This window comes from Apteryx rowi, unplaced genomic scaffold (assembly GCF_003343035.1).
Source record: "Apteryx rowi isolate R43461 unplaced genomic scaffold, aptRow1 scaffold_203, whole genome shotgun sequence".
Lineage (NCBI taxonomy): Eukaryota > Metazoa > Chordata > Aves > Apterygiformes > Apterygidae > Apteryx > Apteryx rowi.
In genome coordinates this window covers 1412768-1432192 of record NW_020448342.1, presented here as the reverse complement: position 1 = coordinate 1432192, position 19425 = coordinate 1412768, and the positions used below count along the sequence as shown (strand labels likewise).

General features: G+C 37.9%; 1 protein-coding gene across 5 annotated transcripts in view; it reads left to right on the top strand.

Moving 5' to 3' along the window:
* Positions 1-19425, top strand: part of SNX24 (sorting nexin 24) — an 87960-nt gene that overhangs the window by 35848 nt on the left and 32687 nt on the right. For 4 of the 5 annotated variants that reach the window (XR_003253186.1, XR_003253185.1, XR_003253187.1 and 1 more), the window contains exons 2-3: positions 8411-8494; positions 13818-13922. Coding sequence is in view for 2 of the 5 variants with exons in the window: in XM_026063927.1 (XP_025919712.1) it covers positions 8411-8494; positions 13818-13922 (189 nt within the window). In the remaining 3 variants the exon portion in view is untranslated. The remainder of the gene's footprint in view (positions 1-8410; positions 8495-13817; positions 13923-19425) is intronic. The other variant, XM_026063929.1, reaches the window with a different exon arrangement.

Below are 19425 nucleotides of genomic sequence, written 5' to 3'. Positions count from 1 at the left end.
AGGTAGCATTGGAATCCTCCATTTCGAGGCTGAAGACAGGCTAATCCCAATATTTAAATGTAACGTATGGAGGCTCTTTGCTAAGCTGCACAGGCATTTGGGAAAGCAACCTTTGACTACTTTGATTACTGCTTTTGAAAAATGATTTGGATGAACTGTTTATGTTGGCAGGTAAAGAGGAATAGAGAGAAAAATGCTTCTGAGATGGATTACCACAGAGGTCCTAAGAAGGAAAGATGTAAGGACTGGGTATACACTGTTTCTTTGCCCTGGTATTTATAACTCACTGTGAAGAATATGGAGCTGATTTTTAATAGTTTGTGTACACTGTATCTTGACTAAATACTGTTGTGTTTCATGTTCCTGTGTGTTCAGTTAGTGCCAAGCAGAGGAAAGGGCTAAATTCACATACAGTGGCAGGCATATAATGGAGTATGAGACACTCCAAAGCCAACTCCTTTGAAGTGTAATGCTCATCACCCTGCTTTGGGCTGTTTGAATTGATTTTGGACTGAGGAGTGAAGGTCTTGGGTTAGATGGAAGATATTTCACTAAATGTAGTCTTTGACAACTCTTCAGCTGTTCTGAGAAATAGGTGTTTGTGCCAAAGGCAGGCTTAGTTCTGTCATTAATGTCTTGTGTCAAAGCCTTGAGGAACAGGATGCAGTATCTTCCTCCTGCCTACAACTCTGCTTGCACATGGCATTCAGCCCTGTTATGCATGCGTGCAAGTGTCTGGACTCGGTGTTAGCTGCGTGATTAAGCGTTCACCAAAAGTTATAAGCTTCTGAAAGGGACATTGGAAGAGGCCGGTCACTATTCTGTGTTGGCACAAAGGGTGCTGCGCTTCAGTCCAGCCATGCTAGAGAGTTGTCGGTAGCTGAAGAAGCAAGTGGCAGAAGCTGGAGAGGACCAAATTATTAAAGGTTATGTGCTGCCTCATTGTATGTTTTGTAAATGTGCTCTTTGACACCGTTTGACATTTTTGTTTGTAAACCTTCAATATCTATGCTTTGAAGGCTCTTAGAGCACCTGGAAGTTTTCCAGCAAGCAATTACAACCAGAAACCAAGTAACACAGACTTCAAAGTTCTAGAAAAGCTGTGTCTTGTGTTTAGTTTCCTGCAAAAGGGGGTTTCTTGCAGCTAGCTGGGTGCTGTAAGGGGCACTTTCATTTCAGTCAGGAGTTATGTCTTGCTTTGTAAAGTGAGAGAATTCTTTATAGACTGTCCAGATTAAACAGAAAGGGATTTTGTGACAAAACAGAAGAGTCCTTACATTTCATCAAACTTTGAATTCATCAGTTTCATGTAGATATTTTTTTGTCACCAGATTTTTTGCAGTATTCTTTTTTTTTTTTTTTTTCCCAGTGAATTATTTCTATTAGAAAATTAATCTCTTCCATTAGAAAGAAAGGCTCATGGATGTTCTACCACTGGAATATTTCCGATAAGAGACATTAAGATGATTCAGTGCACAATAAATAGAGCAAGCTTTTTTTTTTTTTTCCCCCCTGTGTAAATGTATGCATTAAAATGTGTTAGGAACTTTCTTCCACAAAAAATCAACATCTTTTTCCTTAAGTTTGATTCTGAGGATGTTAGTCAAGTTAGGTGACCACAGTAACAACTAGTATTTGAAAGGATGACATCTGTGCAACAGTTGTGTTCTGCAAGACTAATGAAGAAAAAATATCAAAAGCAAATCAGATCTTGTAGCTTCTTGGTTTGGTTACAGATTAGATTTCCATAGTCAGTGTTCCACTGGCAAGGGAGAGGCTTTTTAGCTTACAAAGCCAGGTAAGTTATTTTTCAGGAAATGACAGAGAAGYTCCTATGGGAATTTATGAACCATGTGTTTGGAAGAGAGTGGTTTAAAGTGAGCTGAAAAAATCAGAGGAGTACTTACACTTATATGTCAGCTACTCTCCCATTCAGCAACAGTGACAGTTCACAGAAAACCTCCCCAGAGCTTCCTATTTTGTAGGAACTACTGTCTCACCGGGTTCCAATGCAAATGATGGTTTTACTCTCTGTTCCTCTAATCCCTATACGACATACATGTCTCAAAGGCCATCTCCGGAAGGAATAACGCAGAGTCCTGTGCATGTCTTTTGTACATAATTCCTACCAATACCAGTCTGCTTTATGGGTGGAGAAGGCTGATACTGCAAAAGAGCATGGCATCGAGAATATCTATAGTTGTTTTGTAGTATCTGTGGGGAAGACAAATGTTAAAAGGTGCTTGCTGTGAAGAGACTACCGTTTGGTTTAGGTAGGATACAGTAACACAGGTGAGTGTTAGTGAGGAGGCAGATTTTTCAGTAAATAAATGACGGAAAGCTAAATAAAGTTAGTAAGGAGAAGTTTGAAGGCAGAACAGCATTTGCAAGAACAACATGTGCTTGTGAATGTTAAGTGCAGAATTTTTTTCAGTAATGAAGGTCCAGGGTAGATTGTAATAACATGAAATTTAAGAGAGCAATTCAATGAAACAACATAGTTGTCTTCTCAGTGGATTTAAGGGTAACAGTAGCAACTTTATTTACTATACTATAAAAATTAGTAAGGCTGTTTCTCCAGGCCAAGTAGTGTCAATTAACTGCTTCATATAGTCTGGAACTATCTGGAATATGTGCTTGAAATCCTTGAATTAATGGCACATTTTCCTGCAGTGACCTTTCTCTTTCATGGACTCTGGACAAAGCAATATCATAATTGCATAATGTCAAGTCTTGATTTCTGTAGTTGATAAAACTAGGTACTGTTTTCTTGTGATCTAACATGATGAAGTAAATGGTAATTGGGACTAAGTGAAATGATCTGATTTCAGATAACAGAAGTTACTAGAGTGTTTGGGTGGGGGAGGGGGGCAGTGTGTAAATCCAGCCCAACTTTGGGGCTGACTTTAGGTAAGACAGAGTATCTGGAAACATAATGGATCCGAGTGTCTTTGGAGCCCTGTTCGTTAGGGGAATGCCAGTGTTGCGTAGAGCTGTACTGTCAGAAATCCCAGCACTGGCGCAAGGAGCAGCTGCCTGGGCCCTCAGCTCCTCACACCTGATCTTTCTTCCCTTTTCTGCCACCCAGGAGCTTGAGTAGGCACTGCCCATGTAGGATGGGGAGTTGCTACAGGGAGGAGGGGGAGGCATGACTATGTAAGCCATTTACCTAAGGCAGAGAAGATCTCTAAGGCTCAGAAAGTGGGCATTACCCCAAATTCGGCAGTGAGTGCAGGAAGGGGGAGAATTAGAACAGGGGGATGTGGTCAGGGAGGAGAGGAAAGAGAGACAAGATTTCTCCAGCCTCGGCCTCCATGTCCCACCCCAGCCTGGCTCTGCCCTTGGACTGCTTTGTTCCCACCCTAGGACTGAATTTTGCTGCCCTACCTCCCAAGGATGAAGTCAGAATAAGTTAATTTGTTTTCTTTTGGGGAATCGCACGATTCAGTTTTATCGAGGCAGCTATGAAGTTTGAGTTGGCTCTGAATGCTGCCCTCATCCTAGCTGCTACTCTGGAGGGCCTTCTGAAGTGTGGAGCATTGCCATGACACATTTCAACCCCCGAGATACCAAGTTGTTGCTGAATCTACTTGCAGCTGTGTGCTAGAACAGGCATGCAGGTACTCCTCCTGATGGAGGACCCTCATTTTTGCCTGCATCAGTAGGATGAAAACAGGTTTAAAGTCACCTTTTGATCTTTACCATATGCTATGGTCTTGTTCTAGTCATAGCACAACAGACAGAAAATGTGCTGTTGTCTGAACAATGATGAAACACTAAACATGTGGAAATCCTATTAGTGTTTCATGGACCGGAGCTGTCATTTCATTTGTTCTGGAATCCCTTTGATATGGCTATGACAAAGGTTTAAGGTTGAGTTTCTTGACACTTGAATGCATTAGCTATTCCTCAGTCAAAAGTCTGTCAAGTACACTGAAGCATCTAAAGGGATGTATTTATTTCTGTAAGTAATATATTAAACAGTATCGGTAAGCTTGGTCTTAAGAGAGAAAAACACAATAACAGAATTCTGTGGGTTTTTCTTTTCTGGTGAATGTTAGACAAATGTACCTTTTTTTTTGTAAGCTTCTCTTTTTCTGCTTCTGGTTTTTGTATCTCCTCGTTCCAGACAAGACTGCTACAAATCTTTCTCTCAACTGTAAGTTTTCAGAAATTTATATACTTTGTAATTAATTTTCCCTCTATAAATATACACAATCTGGTAGTATTAATTTACCATAATTATAAGCTGTGTAGTTAATGGAATTTCCAGGAGTGAATATAAAAGTATCATCTGTGTATTTCTCATGTAATAGAAAATCAGGATGAAAAGTAAGTCCCTTTTCTGTTTAGTCTCCCTCCGTACTCCTGGCCATGTTTGTCATTCTTTTCTGTTTTTCATTAAACTGACAAAATTACAAGAACTACATATTTGTATGTCAAATTATCAGATAAAAGATGTCCATTTGCATTAAGTCTAAGCATTTGACATTTGTAGGACCTGAAGGAAGGTAGTGTGAATGTGATTCTACACAGTTCCTTATATGTATTTAGAATATCTGTGGGCATATAGGGAAGCATGAATGGTGGTTATTTGTCTTATTTGTTCCTATTTTCTTCCACTTAGGCTTTCTGTCTTGGAAATTCACCATGATGCATACCAATTATTTGTCTGTATTTAATAGATTTTAGTTATTATGTAGTACCATTCAAGTGCTGCAGTTTCTGCTGCAAAAAAGAGAAATGCAAGACCAGAGGTTATTCCCCTTGAAAATAGTGAAAAAGGGCAGTTCACTTAAAGGCTTGATAACAATCAAAAATCAATAAATAGAGGAAATTTGCAAAATTAGCCATATTCACTGCCAATAACATATGAAGAGAATGGTTTCCAGTATCTGCATGTGTTCAGTTTCATTGGAATAAAATGAAGGGGAAGAAAAGCAAAAATAGGGTTTCTTTAATTATATATATATTAAAGAAAAAAAAAATATATAATGTATATTATATAGATGCTATATATATATATATATATATATAAACCTGAAAGTTTTGAAATATCTCATTAAAAAACATTTTAGGAGTTCTTCTTAAAGAGTTTTCTTCACAGTTTTGATGATTATGAGTTTGGAGCTCGAGTTTGGCAATTTTGGTAGGAAAAAGATCAACATTATTCAAACTGATTTCCAGTGCAAAGATGTTTGTCCCATACATCATTTATGTGGGTTAAACTCTGTTAGAAGAATGCTTTTAATCAATAATGATCTGCTGGCACTGTGCAAGCATCACTGATAAGTGTTGTTTTAGTAACCAAGAAAGGGGAGTCATTTCTAGTTTCGGAGTACTTGTAAGGAGAGCTTTCCAACTGGTGTATTCGTATCTGTGCTACTCTGCCCTGGTCAAGATGAAGTGCAAACCTTTCAGTGAAGCATAATTTCTGGTATTTCAGTGACTATGGGAAAAGCATTTTACTTGTCTTATTCAGTGATTAATTGTTGCATTTTTCATTTAACTAATGGTCACTTATAGAAAGTCATATGTCTTTTCAGAGTTTTCTGTTTGCAGAACATGAACATTTTTACAAGAAAAGTAATTTCCTTGCAGTGCTACATTTTTTTTCCATAGTTCTTCCTTCTTTATTTTGGCACTTTCACCAGTTTTCTTACATTGTTTTTCTGTCAGGGCCTGCAGTTGCTCAGTTAAATTTGTGAAAGATTTGTGCATAGCTATTTTGAATCCACAAAGAGATCCCATTGCTCTTGTATGCAAAGGTATCGTTCTGTCTTTCCCACACAGCCGTGCTCTTGTGGTGAAATAGTGATGTAGCAACTGACTTCTGTGCCTTTAGGTTGCTCTTGTGAATTGTAGTCTGGTAACCAGTGAGGAGGCCAACTTGGAGTTTGTGCTGTCTAAATGAAGTCTTCTAACACTATGAAGCTCATAAGCACAGTATGGGCTATTTCACTTAGCTCTGTTTTTGCTTTATAAATCAGTTGAGTATTTGGAAATGTTTTAATTGAAAGCATTGAGAGATTATCCAGTTAATACACTTATCACAATTACTTTAAAGCTCAGAAATACAGGTGCCACAGTGCATAGATTAGAAATGTGGAAAGAATAATTTTCAACTTTACTTCACGTGCAATAGATCCGTTGTCTGGCTTTGCAAATGTTAGGCTGCTACTGAAGTAGAAGCCCTGCGCTCTGGGCTGTAGGAGGCAGTGTCAAAGCTGGTATATCGATACAACCAGTTGAAGGTACAAAGCTAGCAGATATGGGGGTGCGATATAAGTGGCATCAGCACGTATGGAAAGCTGTGAGTCTGTGTTCTCCTGCCCTCTGTGGAAATGACCAACAGATACATTCTTTAGTTTATTGGACCTGTCTCTTTGCTACCAAAAATTGTGTAAACGGTTGTTAAAACTTTGAGATTAAAAAAGAGTTTGAATAAATGCTACACACATTTTCATGTCTTGAAACCATTTGTGTAATTCATAAGCAAGCCCTTACCCAACTCAGGTAACGGGGGTGTATGAGTTGCTAGTAGTTGCTGGAGACTTAATATCAAGTTAATTCAAAACCCATCACAGCACCTTAACAACGATGACTCTAGGTCACTGCTAACTTAACTAGCTTCGTATTCTGTTATCCAGCTTTCCCACCTTTTTGTCTTTGAGGCTCCTTCAATGCTACATGTTTCCTGTGCAATTGAAAGCATTTTGTTCCTTATGGAACATTTTGAAAAAATACTACTTTCATACAGTGTGTAGACTATAAGATGTATATAGTGTTTTCCCCTCGTATAATCAGAATGTTAAGTCTCAGCTAAAGAAAGAAGTCTACACTGATTTTTTTTTATTATTTTTTTTCTTCTCCCTTTGCATGTGATCCTGTTTACAGCTCTGACACTACCAGATATTCCTAAGGGTGCCTTGGAACTTTTGCAAGTGTAACTAATTTCTGGAGAGAAATTGTTTAATAGCCAATAGCCTTTCTCCCAAAATAATCTAAATAGGTAAGGGGGGGGGGAAATCAATACACCCAAATAAGGTCATCTGCTCCCAGTGATTAGGACACAGAAGTAGTCCTTTTCAAAGAAGCAGAATGTAGCACAAGTTATTTTGATGGATTACAAAGATCCAAACTGATTTTGGTAACGTAAACATTGGTGCGAGATGACTGTGGTCCCATCCATACCACCTTGGAACCAAAGCAGACACGTTTCAGTCTGGATTAAATAAAATACTGTCCGTTTCTAATATGGTTTGGCTAGCCAGTAAGAACCGTAGCGTTTTTGACCTATGTTTAAAAGCAGGTTCTAGTGGACAATCAAAAGCATTTATTCAAATGATTTCTGTATGTTTGCTCTGATCAATGCTAGCTGGATGTATCGTGACAGAAACCCTTTTGTTCTGCATTCAGGCATAAACGCTGTTTGCAAATTTATTTTAAAGGAATTCTGATATGGCCTAAGACTTGGGTCTTGATGTAATCATCTGTCCTGAACATGGTTCCTCATTGTCCTGGAAACAATTATTTCCAGCATTTGCTGAGCAAACCAGAAAACAAAGAATTCCTGGATAGACCAGGCACCTTTTTTATATGGCTTTTCTGCTGCTCTTGTCTTCATTTAATAGACTGTGTTTTCTCGAGTGCTTCAAAATATTTCTCATCACTTGCCCTCAGAACTGACCCTGTGACCTGAGAATCAAGCCAATGTCATGTTAGTGACTACTAATTAGCGAGTCCGGCGAGCGGCTCCTCCTGGCCTTTCAACCTTCCCCAGCCGCAGCTAAAGCTGTCACATGTGTCATACAAAGAAAACAAGCCTTTGCTGTGTGTTTTTTTTTTTTTTCCTCTCTCCCAGAAAGTAAATGGTAGCACAAGCTTGGCTTAGACTACAGGTGAATATGCAGGTTGGGAAGAAGTTAACCTACAATGCAAAGTTTGCATTTATTTCTCTTTTTCTTCTGTACAAAACATACTACTTTGTTTATCGGGGACTTACTGAACATGTGTGCGTTTGTTGGCATGCAGTGTTGTAGGAGGCAAAAAGAATGAATCCATATTTCTTTTCTCTCTTGTCTTTTTGTTCTTACCATCTTTTTTTTCTGACTTCCAATCATATTAAATATTTTTGAAAGGGAATATTTTAATTTTTAGATTTTAATATACAACAAAAAGACAGGTAAGTTTGGACTGTGTATATGTTTGCTGAACAAACTTGTTAGTAGGATTTAGCCATAGTACTCATTGATTTATTGTTGTGCTTCTGTGCTTCTTGAGTCATCATGCGTTTTTTGGGACTGACTACTGTAATTAAAGGGGTAAGACTCAGTACAGTCACAACCATGTCACAGAATTGTTTGAGCAAATAAGGTTAATCTCCTTTTTATTATTTGCAATTTTATAGGTCTTTAAAATAGAGGTGCTAATGAGTGGAAGAAAACATTTTGTTGAGAAGAGGTATAGTGAATTCCATGCTCTTCATAAAAAGGTAATTATCTCTTTCTTTAGTAGATGTAGCTTTGTTTTGCCTTAGTTGATATCTTTCCCCTCACTTGAAATTGCTGCCTGTCTTAAATATGTCTTGTGATTGAGGTCTCCCCAAAAGAGTTGACAACTTAGTTTCTTCTGTATTTCCTTGTAGGGATTGAGAACTTCTCGGAGGTTTCTTACTGTTCTTTTCATTTATTGTTTATATACTGTATTCCTAAAATGCTCTGCCTGTGGTATTTTTTCCTTGTGAAATCATGAAATAAGGCACATGCCTATAGCAAACAAATATGGTTTTGGTTTTTATTTAATTAGGCAAATAGTTTGTTAGTTCTAAAAATTTGTGTTGCTAACCCGCTAACTGTTGCTAACTTGTATACACCCGGAAGCTGGAAATGAAAAAGACCAAGCAGACCTTCTCATTCCATTGCTCTTTATAGAATGAATGTGATATAAAATAGCTGCTCAGCTTATCTACAGATTCATCTGATTAAAGGAAACTAACTCCTGACTACTTTCAAAATTGGGTAGCCACTAACTAGTCTTTAAATTATTTTGATCAATGTTAAAGTATCATTTCTCCTCTCCAGGCTGCACTGGATGCTGCTTTTACAGCTGTGCACCTGGAGGACAAGTTTTACATCTATTCTGCCTTGTAAGGGCCTAGTAATGTGAATGAGACTTCTGAAAAAGCAGCAGCTTACCGAGCGTGGGGCCAGGATGAAGAGCATCTGGGCAATCCTCCTGGCCTAGGACCTGGGTCTCAGGGCATTGGTGTGTGCACGCTCGTCTGCTTTTACTGATGCCGCTTGCCTTTGCTATGAAAAAGCTGTGTCTGCAAAAGGCAGTGAGAATCACGGGGAAGAGCCCAGGGACCCAGCACCTGACGTTGCAGTGTCACAAGAGCTCACCCACACCAGCAAGTTTGCTGGTGGCCTTGAGTCATTCGGGGGGTGGCTTTATCCAGGTGGTAGAGAAGGTGGGTGTTGCCAACTTATATGGTCTGGTAGCATGGATATATGCAAATGTGGGGCAGCAAAAGGCACCTCCTATTGACTCAACTGTGTGTTGGCCCTCAGAAGTTCAAAGAGCAAGAATATATTTTGCTTTACTGCATAGTAATTGGTACGTGCACATATTTCTCAACTTTTTGCTCCTAGCTCCCATTGTGGTATTAGCTGCTGTATTTTAATATGCATTTTCTCGTTTGCTGTTTTAATTCAGATATCTCTCAGGTATTTCCCCCTTGTTTTCATATTGAATGCAGTACCTCATGAGCAATAGTGTCAGAATCAGCGGTACCACCACCCAGTTACCCACCACCCAGGCCTGCAGCACATTACATATGTTTTACTGTTTGTGTGAGAACAGTCCTGTACTTGAAAGTAAAGCAGGTGAGAACAGATTACCGGAGCAAATAAGTTAGGAAACACTAAGAGGGGAGAATCAGGATTTATATGATTAAAACACACCTACACAAGTATACTGTGTCCTCTAGTTGTTGTCTAATTTCACTGTAGTTTCTGGAACTGCACAATTTAGTTCCTGTCTATCTCTCGTTTTATGCTTCACTTAGACATTTCCCTCACTGCTCCACGCAAATGTTGTGAGTGACTGCAGTCTTTCTCTAAGCTTCATCTCCTTCATTCCTCTGCAATAGCTCCTCTCTTTAAAGATTTCGTCTTAAAACAACAGGAAAACCATAAATGATGGTCCTTTTCTCTCTCCTCAAAAATAGTAGCAAAATAAACAAACCTGAAAACTGGGAATTCTAACAGGACATTCTTTGCAGCACTGTTCAATTGGTTACATCTTACTCCTCATCTACTTGTTATCTGTTTAAAATACTCTGCAGGCTTGGCTAACTTTTTCTTCCTTGTTTTCTGTACAGATGCAAAGCACCCAGCATATTTTGACACAACATGCTTCATTGCTTAAGTCTTATTTTTAGTTGTACTAAAATTTTCAGTAAACAAAGTGGTTGAACAGCTCCTGCTCTGAGACTGTTTTATTGCTTTCAGAGTTGCAAAATTACTGGAGAAAGTCTCCTATAGTAATATGCTAGGCAATTTCACCTTTGTTTTTTCTTTGTTTTCTGTTAGAAGAAGCAGAAAATCTCAAAGCTCTGTTAAGAAAGTACATTTGTCTTTTCTACAATGACATAATATGTATTCAGACAGGTTTTACTGAAGAAGAATATTTTAAACTTGTATCTCACTCATGCAAACAGTTTGTTTACATCATGTGGCACAATCTGCACTGGTCTTTGTATACCAAATATGCTTTCAGCATCCCAGCAGAGCATTTTATTGTCTGTTCCTCTTTTCCCCTTTAATTTACAGTGCAAGTTTCACTGTAGAGAGCTGTGAGTACATGGCATATGGGAAGGTATCTTTAAACTTACTGCGTTTTCAAGGTGTACTTAGTGTTGGAGTTGTCTTACGGTGAGTAGTAAAAGTAAAGCCTTTGTTGTGAACAAAATTGGTAGAAAACTGGAATAGAGGCTACAGGAGAGGTGGTACCATTTGCCTGATAAGGACATACTACACTGGCATTATATGCAAGAAGGACTCCATTACTCATATAAGATAAGAGTTAATTCATTCATCAGAATACCAATTAATGTTCTGATACATTTTTTTAAAAACAAAGCAGCTCCAAAAACAAGGCTTGATTTGTCTCCTTTCTGCATTCACCTTTTCCTACATTCCAGTTGAATAAAAAAGTTAAGTCCCACTTCCTCTGCAATCTGGCTGTAATGGAAGAGGTTTAAAATCTTTTCCATCCTGGTAGGTTACATTGGGAGTACAAGTTACTCCTCTGATAGAAAGCATCTGCTGCTGTTGGCTTTTGTTTTATAGTTTGTATAGGCCATTATATTTTGGCCTGGTCATGAATGGCAAGGTAGGCTTTTCAGGGTCTGCACCTTTCACATTACAGTAGCGTTTTCAAATCTGCACAAAATTTTTGTTATTTTCATTCGGGTGGATCTTTAGAAAGAATAAAACCCTTTTTGTCTGTAAAATGTAGCTGAAAATACAACTGTATCTTTATATTTATTCCTTATTTTCTTTTATATATTTTTTTCCATTTACATTTTAAAATACTGGTAGTTTTTTTTAGTACCAGAATGTTAGAAGGTGACAGTATTATGACAACTGCAGTGGAATCTGCAAAAATATGAAGTTTCACATCTTTGTTTACAAGTTATTTACAATTTTAAAACAATTACTATGTACTCTAAATTGTATTGACTTTTCGCACTTGGAAAAATTGTTCTTTAATTGACAGTTTGAGCCATCTTTTAAACTTGAGCAAAATAGAGAGACAACAGTATTTCAATTAGGCATTAGGTCAGTGTTACAGACAGGAAAGTATTACAGACAATAATTGTCCTCAGATAAGTATTTCATGAGTAGTGGACAAGTCTGGAGCAATATAACTAACATAGGGAGATTTGCATAATATGCTTAGATATTATAGTAATCATTATTATTTTATAATTTTTTTGGATTACTATAAGCTTAAGAAAATGTGCTTATCACTTATTCTTTGTATATCTATATAGCAGGGACATTATACCTATGGCCAGTACGTATGCTTGCACGTTTTAGCCCTCGTTTATTGGATACTTTATATTGCAGGGTCACAGAGCAAAAAAGGATTGTTAATCATCAGCTGAAGTGTCAGCCACAGAGTATTTATCTTGTAAGCACCTAAGCTGTAGTGGAAGCTTGTATTGTTTTGGATTTGTCTCTTTCCATCTGAAGCAATTTGTTACTCATCTGCAAGCGCTGTCATGGTTTGCAACAGCTGTGACTGTAGTTTCTTCAACATTCCTGATAAATTAAGAGTTTTAGAGGAAATAATGGAGTTTTATACTTTGACTTTCAGATCAGTCAGTAAAAGCGCATGTTTGGGGTATTTTTTTTCATTTCACATTTAATTGTAATGTAGCACAGTTGAGAAATAAGGAAGTTGAAGAATATTTCCAGCGCAATTGAGGTTTCCTTGTTGGAGCTTCGTTACTTGTGATTGTAGAGACATTGATATGTTGGCACTGCTTTTTCCTATAGTGACATCTCAGCAAGCTCAAAGATGAAATGTAAATTCTCAGTCTCCCGTGGGTATGCATGTCAAAGTCAATTTTGAGTTTCTTTTTTTGCATTCCTTGCCTTACGTTTACTCAGAGGCAATATCCAACAGAAAGACTGTCTAATGTCACCTTCTATTAAAATGCAATGGAGTCGGTTCCAGTTATTGTTTTTGCCCTTTAGTTTTGAGGAAGATGTTAATTTTTATTGGTTTTGAAAATGTATTTTGCTCTGGAAAGAGGATTGTTAGTGTTGTCAGAATATATGTTTGTGTGTGTTTATTCGGACACATGTACGCATATACACACATTTCCTTATGTATCTATAAAAGCTTCCCCTGTGGGAATCTTTAGAGGAACAGTTGTGGAGCTCTTAGACTTATATTCAGTAGCAGTCTTGCTATTGCTCCATATAAACTATTAAACATAACTGTCAATTTATTGCTGCAGCTTGGGAGGGAGGGGTATTTTGCTCTCTTGGTTGCTAGCTCTCCAGAAAACCAGTTAGCTCTCTGCCTGGTACTTCTGCCAGCTGTTCATAAATGCCGAAACATGGAGTGGGAAATTACTGCAGTGGTGCTTTGTCATTGTCCTTATCAAGGTAATGTCCCAGTACTTAACAATGACGTTGTGAGGCAAGATCCCAGGCTAACTAATGGGGAACTGAAGCACAAGACAGACTGATGCTACATCTCCAGGGCATTCATGGCTGAGCCGGGCGTTGAATCCCCYCTCATATATTCTGGATGCTCCTTCCTCCTCAGCTTCTTCCTTGTCATGGCTTTGAGACAAGCTCAAGCCACTGTGCCACAGCCTCTGCGGCCCCTAGGTGGCTTCCCAGGGTTCAGCCTCGTACATTACTGGTGTCACTTGCAGTCTGAGATTGTCACTGCTTTGCTTCATTTCGAGCCAAGGCTCCCCTCTATGGCTTGGGGTCCTCATTTTCAAGTGTTTTCACCTAGCTGCTGCAGTTTCCTTATAAAATTTCCAGAAATTTGTCAGGAGGGTTCCTCTTCACTAAGAAGGGCAGCTGGGCAGGAGAATCTTTGTCTGCAAGCTGTAGGTGTGAAGAGATATAATAAAGTCTGTTGCTTTTTTCACTGAGCTTGATGGTTGGTAACATGATTGCAGTACTGTTGTCTGTTATGTGCAGTTATTTTAACTGTTCTGTCTCATTTTGGTCATAAACGTGTTTAGGAGTTTGTCTGGATTTCTTTCTCTTTGTCTGCAGCTCAAGAAGTTCATAAGAACGCCAGAGATCCCCTCAAAGCATGTCAGGAACTGGGTCCCAAAGGTCCTGGAGCAGCGACGGCAAGGCCTGGAGTTGTACTTGCAGGTGAGTCTCTCCTTTCATCAGTGTGACAGTGAAAGCTGTGTCCTTTTTCAGAGTGGTAGTATCCAAAGCACTATCTTGATAGTGCAGGTATTAGGTGGGTCTTTTATTGATGAGCAATTTTAGGTGTGGAAAATGAGTTACATAGCAGCAGTGATAATTTCTGTTCACTTAGGAAGAGTTTAGCAGCTAGAAAACTGGACTGTTTCTGTTTTGTTTCTGGTTCTGCCACTGGCTGCTGTCTAACTTTGGAGAACCTACTAGTATCTCATTTTTCTGTGCCTAAAATGGGGAGAATGTCATTCTTACCAAAATCATTTTGACTGTACCAGTGAAAAGTGCTGCAGAAGAGGAATAAGGAGACTTTGTTACTCATCTCTGTTTGGACAGTCTAGGGAAGAATCAGCTCGACAAATTCATATCCCTGTACTGTATGTGTCTGTGTCTGAATTACTCATTTAGTTGAACTAGGCACCTGTCATCTCATATTCCTCTCGTTCTATTTGATCACTTGCATTTGAAGGACCAAATTCTACCTGTTTGGCATAGAATTTCACCACAAACTGTTAAAGGAGTTTTCAGGAATGACTTGGGCGTACAGATACCTAAATATAGGGGTGATAAATCTCTTCCTTTTTAGTAGATGGAATTTCTGCTCTCACCATGATTGTTTCAAACACTTTCCTCTTATAAACTGGAGAAGCCCGGTGGTGTGGTTTCACAGCCATTTTTCTGGTGATAAAGCCAGATTAAGGTATTTCTGTGCACCTTTCCAGTTCACTGCACCTTCAGCTGTACTGATGCAAGTGTTGTTTTATTAAAAGAGATCATGGAAATGATCTGAGCCAAAAGATAATTGTTTTGGGAGGAGGGTAAGAGTGAGAGTAGGGCTTCTTTATTTTTACTCAGATCATTTCAGAGGTCTGATTTGTGTCATCGTCCACAGTTGCAGTGGCACAGCTGGAGGAGTGGTGAACTGCAACATAATGGACAGTGAACTGCCATCACAGCAAATGGATGTTGGCCTGCACTGCTCAGGAACCTCCCTGATTCTCAGGAAGGTTTGTAACAGAAAACAGATTGAGGAGGAGGAAAGAATTGTAACGTGATGTTAGAAAGTATTGCCTCTGACATTAAACTACTAAAAAGAAGTTTGGAAATAAGGAGAAAAATACAGTTTAATTTTTTTTCCAAGATATGGGGACAGTTTCAGGCCACATAGTTTATTTTTAATATCATTTTTTATTTTTAAATATTTTGCTATTATTGCTATATTGAAACATGTAGACCTTTTTTTCCTTCCTGCTCTGAGTTTTATTGTATTAGTGGCATCTAAAAAATTACATTTATTATGGGGGTGGAGAAAACTGCTCTTGGAAGACTCGCATCTGGAAAAGGAGTTGGGACTTTTTGTTGTTGATGGCTATCTGTCGTTGGTATGTTTTTCTCTTACAGTGATTTGCTGTGACTTTTTCCTTTTTTCTGATTTGCATAAAACTATCTTTTGAAGACTATCACTACTAAGGCACTTGTATTTATTTCTGTTATGAGGTTGATATTGTTGCGAAGGTATAGAGGTAGATTGGTTAGCACTTTCTAATTGCTGATAAACTGTAAAAGAACATCCCCCTCTACTGGAGGAGTTGATTAACTTACATTCTTGTAAATTTAATTAACTTTTCCCCTGTTGTATCACCAGTGGCTACTGTAGAAATATAGAATAGTTTAGGTTGTAAGAGACTGCTGGAGGTCATCTGGTCTAACACCCCCTTCAAAACAAAGCCAGCCTCTAAGCTAAATCCATACTAATGTGCATACTAATTTAAAAAAGAAAAAAGAAAAAAATTAATATTCTTGGCAAGCAGTCATTAATTTTAAATTTGCTAACAGAAAACAAAACTAATCTACAATGAAATTTTATATTTTAAAATAATGAGGTCCAGATTTTAGGAAATTGTAAGTTCATATCAAAGCATTTGAGTTATCAGGTCTTTAAAAGTGCTAAGCATTTTCCAGGACACAATGTAGGAATGCGTTACCGTTTCGGAAGATGTATGATCAGATTTTAATTTAACATCATGCATATAAAATATTGCAAACATTTTCGGGTGATACTAAGGAGAGTTAGTCTTTAAGAGCAGTTTGGTTACTACCATGGTACTGCTAGCTAACCATTTCTGTAGCTAGTGAACCATTTYGGTAATTGGTTTGTTATTGTTTTTTCAGAAAAAAATGGGATCTTATGCATAGGTTGAGGGTTTATGCAGATGTTACTTCCAAATGATTTATTTAGTGCAGTGTATATTCATTTCTTATTATATATTTTACATCTTGAAAACCTGTACGGGCATCAAGTAATGTGCCCTGAAGATTGCAAACAAATGCAGACCTGTATCAGACATGGTCTAATCATGCTGGTTTTTTTAATATAAGTTTAACTAAGTAAGTATAGTCCTCTATGGTTGAACTTTGGATGAGAATTACTATATGAAATTTGTAATTGGTAGCAAGAAGCAAGGAAAGCAATAAATTCCATTGCTGTAAGATGGAAAGTGCTGCAACTGTCAGTACACTGTCACATCTTTGAGGTCTTTTCATGGTGAAACCACCCTCTTGCATCCTTTCAGAGTATGTTGTTTGTTTCTTGGAGTGGAGGGACAGAAGTCCAAAATAATTTCTTTGTTTTTCTGAAGAATAGCAAAACTATGAATAAGCCAAATATTATTAGATACTGCTATACAAAAGTTAATTTTCTTAAATTTATCCCCATCCATTGTCAGCAAATGTTCATCAGATGGTTTTTGTGGTTTTGAAAGCCAAATGGGGATTTTTTTCTCCTTATAATAGATTGATTTTCTGCATGGAATTGTGAAAGACTGGTTTATATATTTTTAAGTGACTTTCATATTTTACAAGTTTGGAATTTATAACTTTCATTTTTAATACTATGGAACAGTTGACTAGTAAGGACTGATATATTTATTCAAGAACATGTATAGCAATTCAACAGTATGCACAGTAATAATATAGATTGCTTGTGAGCAATCAACTGACTGACAAGTGGAAAAGAGGATTATTTAATTTATAAGTGAGGAAAGAGATGCAAAAAAGTGAAAGACAGAATGGGAGCCCAAACATTCAGACAAACTAGTATGAAGTGGTAAGCTATTGCTCCTCTGCTGATCCATGGTAACTGCTCCCATGCATGATCTTAACCTATAGGAGGTAGGACTTGATTTGAGCTGGTTTTGTCTTCACTAAAAAGCAATTGCCTGTTACTCACATTGGAGGTGGGCTGAACCTGTGCTGATTACCTTGTGGTGGCTGTCAACTAAGAGCACTCTCACAGTCACCCAAAATCAATTACTGTGTGATATAAATCTTGACCTCATAGAAGCTTATTTCTGTATCTGAGCTTATAACTAGTAATAGAGCAGAAATTAGCATCTAGCTGTTTCTGATATAAAATTTTTAAAATAAATCCTTGGATTACACTATTGTTAACAAAAATCTCTCTGAAAGTAGTATTAGATTGCACTAAAACTTTTAACTTAGCTCTAATTTGTTTATGGTCATGAAACTTCTATTGATAGATTTCTTGAAGAGTTTGATGTTGCAAAGAGATAGAACATACAAATTTCAAGAAGGTGGTTGTATAGGGAGCCTCCAGTTTGAGAACGGCTGCCGATTGGACTTGCATTAAAAGTCTGTGATTGCTGATGTTACTTCTGTGAGTTTGGCGAAATGATTGTTTACTTGAAAGTACTAGAAGTTAGAGACAAATGTGGAAGATGATAGGCAGACTGTCAATCAGCATTGTAGCTTTTGGGTCTTTTTTAAATCTACTGTGTGATCTCAGACTGGCTGTTTATCACAAAGCAATACAGAAGTATGGTCTCCTTTGATAGTGTATTTCAAGAAGATACAGATCACTTGATATGCTCCCTTTTGCACAGATACTGGTGTGCAACAACAGTCAGTCATTTGGATGGAACAACTGAACAGGTAGTTGGGTTTATCTTGGACTTTGGAGACATCATTGGGATTCCTAAGGACAGCCCTGAGGGACCTTATCTAACTGGTTATCGAAGCCACTGCAGCTGTGCTGCCAATCTGATCAGTATTTGTTGCAAGTAAATTTTATACGATTTAGTCTTGGAAGAGCAGTTTTTCTGGACCTTATTTCCAGTGAATTGATAGCAGGGAGGAACCTGATTTAACCATCTGCCCTCTTCTGATCTGGAGTTAGTTCATTTTGTTGTCCCAGTAAGCTGATACTGGATGTTATTGCCATCCAGTCTCTCTACCCTAGGGACTTGCCCTTTGACAGGTCTGCCTTTTAAAGTTCAATGGAATAGATATTTTCTAACCCCCCTGGACAGAAGAAATCCCATCATTTGCTGATATCAGTCCAACAAGATAACAGACGTAGCCAACAGAATCCACCGTGAAGCGGCACCTACACCTTGGGATGGGACTGTGTAGCCACTAGTGTCTGCTGAAATGATTTAGTTATGCAGAGGAGTTTTGGAGAAGACGCTTATTTCTGATGAGCTTCAGAGTGCTAACTCATTTCTTGTGGTGCGAGTGATCTGAAGAAATTGTTCTGGTGACCAGCAAGAATCTGGTATATAGCAGAGGGTTGTAAACCTTCTGAACTGCTCTGTCTGTCTGTAACCAGAGATAATACGTAGAGCTAATCTTTCTCCCTCATTTGGGGTCAAGAAAACATACTTGGCTTTTATTTAGTCTTGAACTTTTACAAAGAGAACAGTCCTGATTCCTGGAGATAAGATTGGTTAAAGTGCTGCTTGGCTGTGGGACTTGAAAATTTGGTAAACTTCAGCATTCCAGCAGTTTCAGGAATCCAAATCTTCAAAATGAATCATGAAGTTTATGCAACTGGACTAGAGATTTGTTTTCCATTTAAGGAAATAATCTTGTGATCTGAGAAGCACTTTGACCTGCATTTCAGTATTCTCCAAAATGCAACTCCCTTAGAGGGAAAGAAAAAAAAAAAAAACCCTACCAATCCTTCCTAGAAAGATAAATAAAACAGTATCTGTTATGATTTCTGCTCTTAAGAAAGTAGAATACAATCCTRTTCTCCTTAACTGTCTTCATTTCCAGCAGGGTGGAGTTAGGAAAACAGCATATATAGTGATGAATACTGGGTAGTTGCTTCATGAATAAGTTCATCAGAAGTATAAAGGAGATGATTGCCCATTATTATCTTCATTTTCTTACCATGTTTTGGGGAGCAGTTCAATAGCTGAAAAAGTGAAGATGAATGAGATATTTCTACAATTGGTGACTGTAGAAGGAAAACTATCTTACTGAAAATTTGGCCCAAGATGTCYTTTCAGCTGATGATTTTCTTTAATTGCTTCAATAAATGTTGATATTAAAGTCCTTTTGATAAAGTTGGAATAAATAAAGTCTTTTCTAATCGGACAATGGGTATGAACAAATTAATAAATGTGGATGAAAGGTTTAAATAACCTCC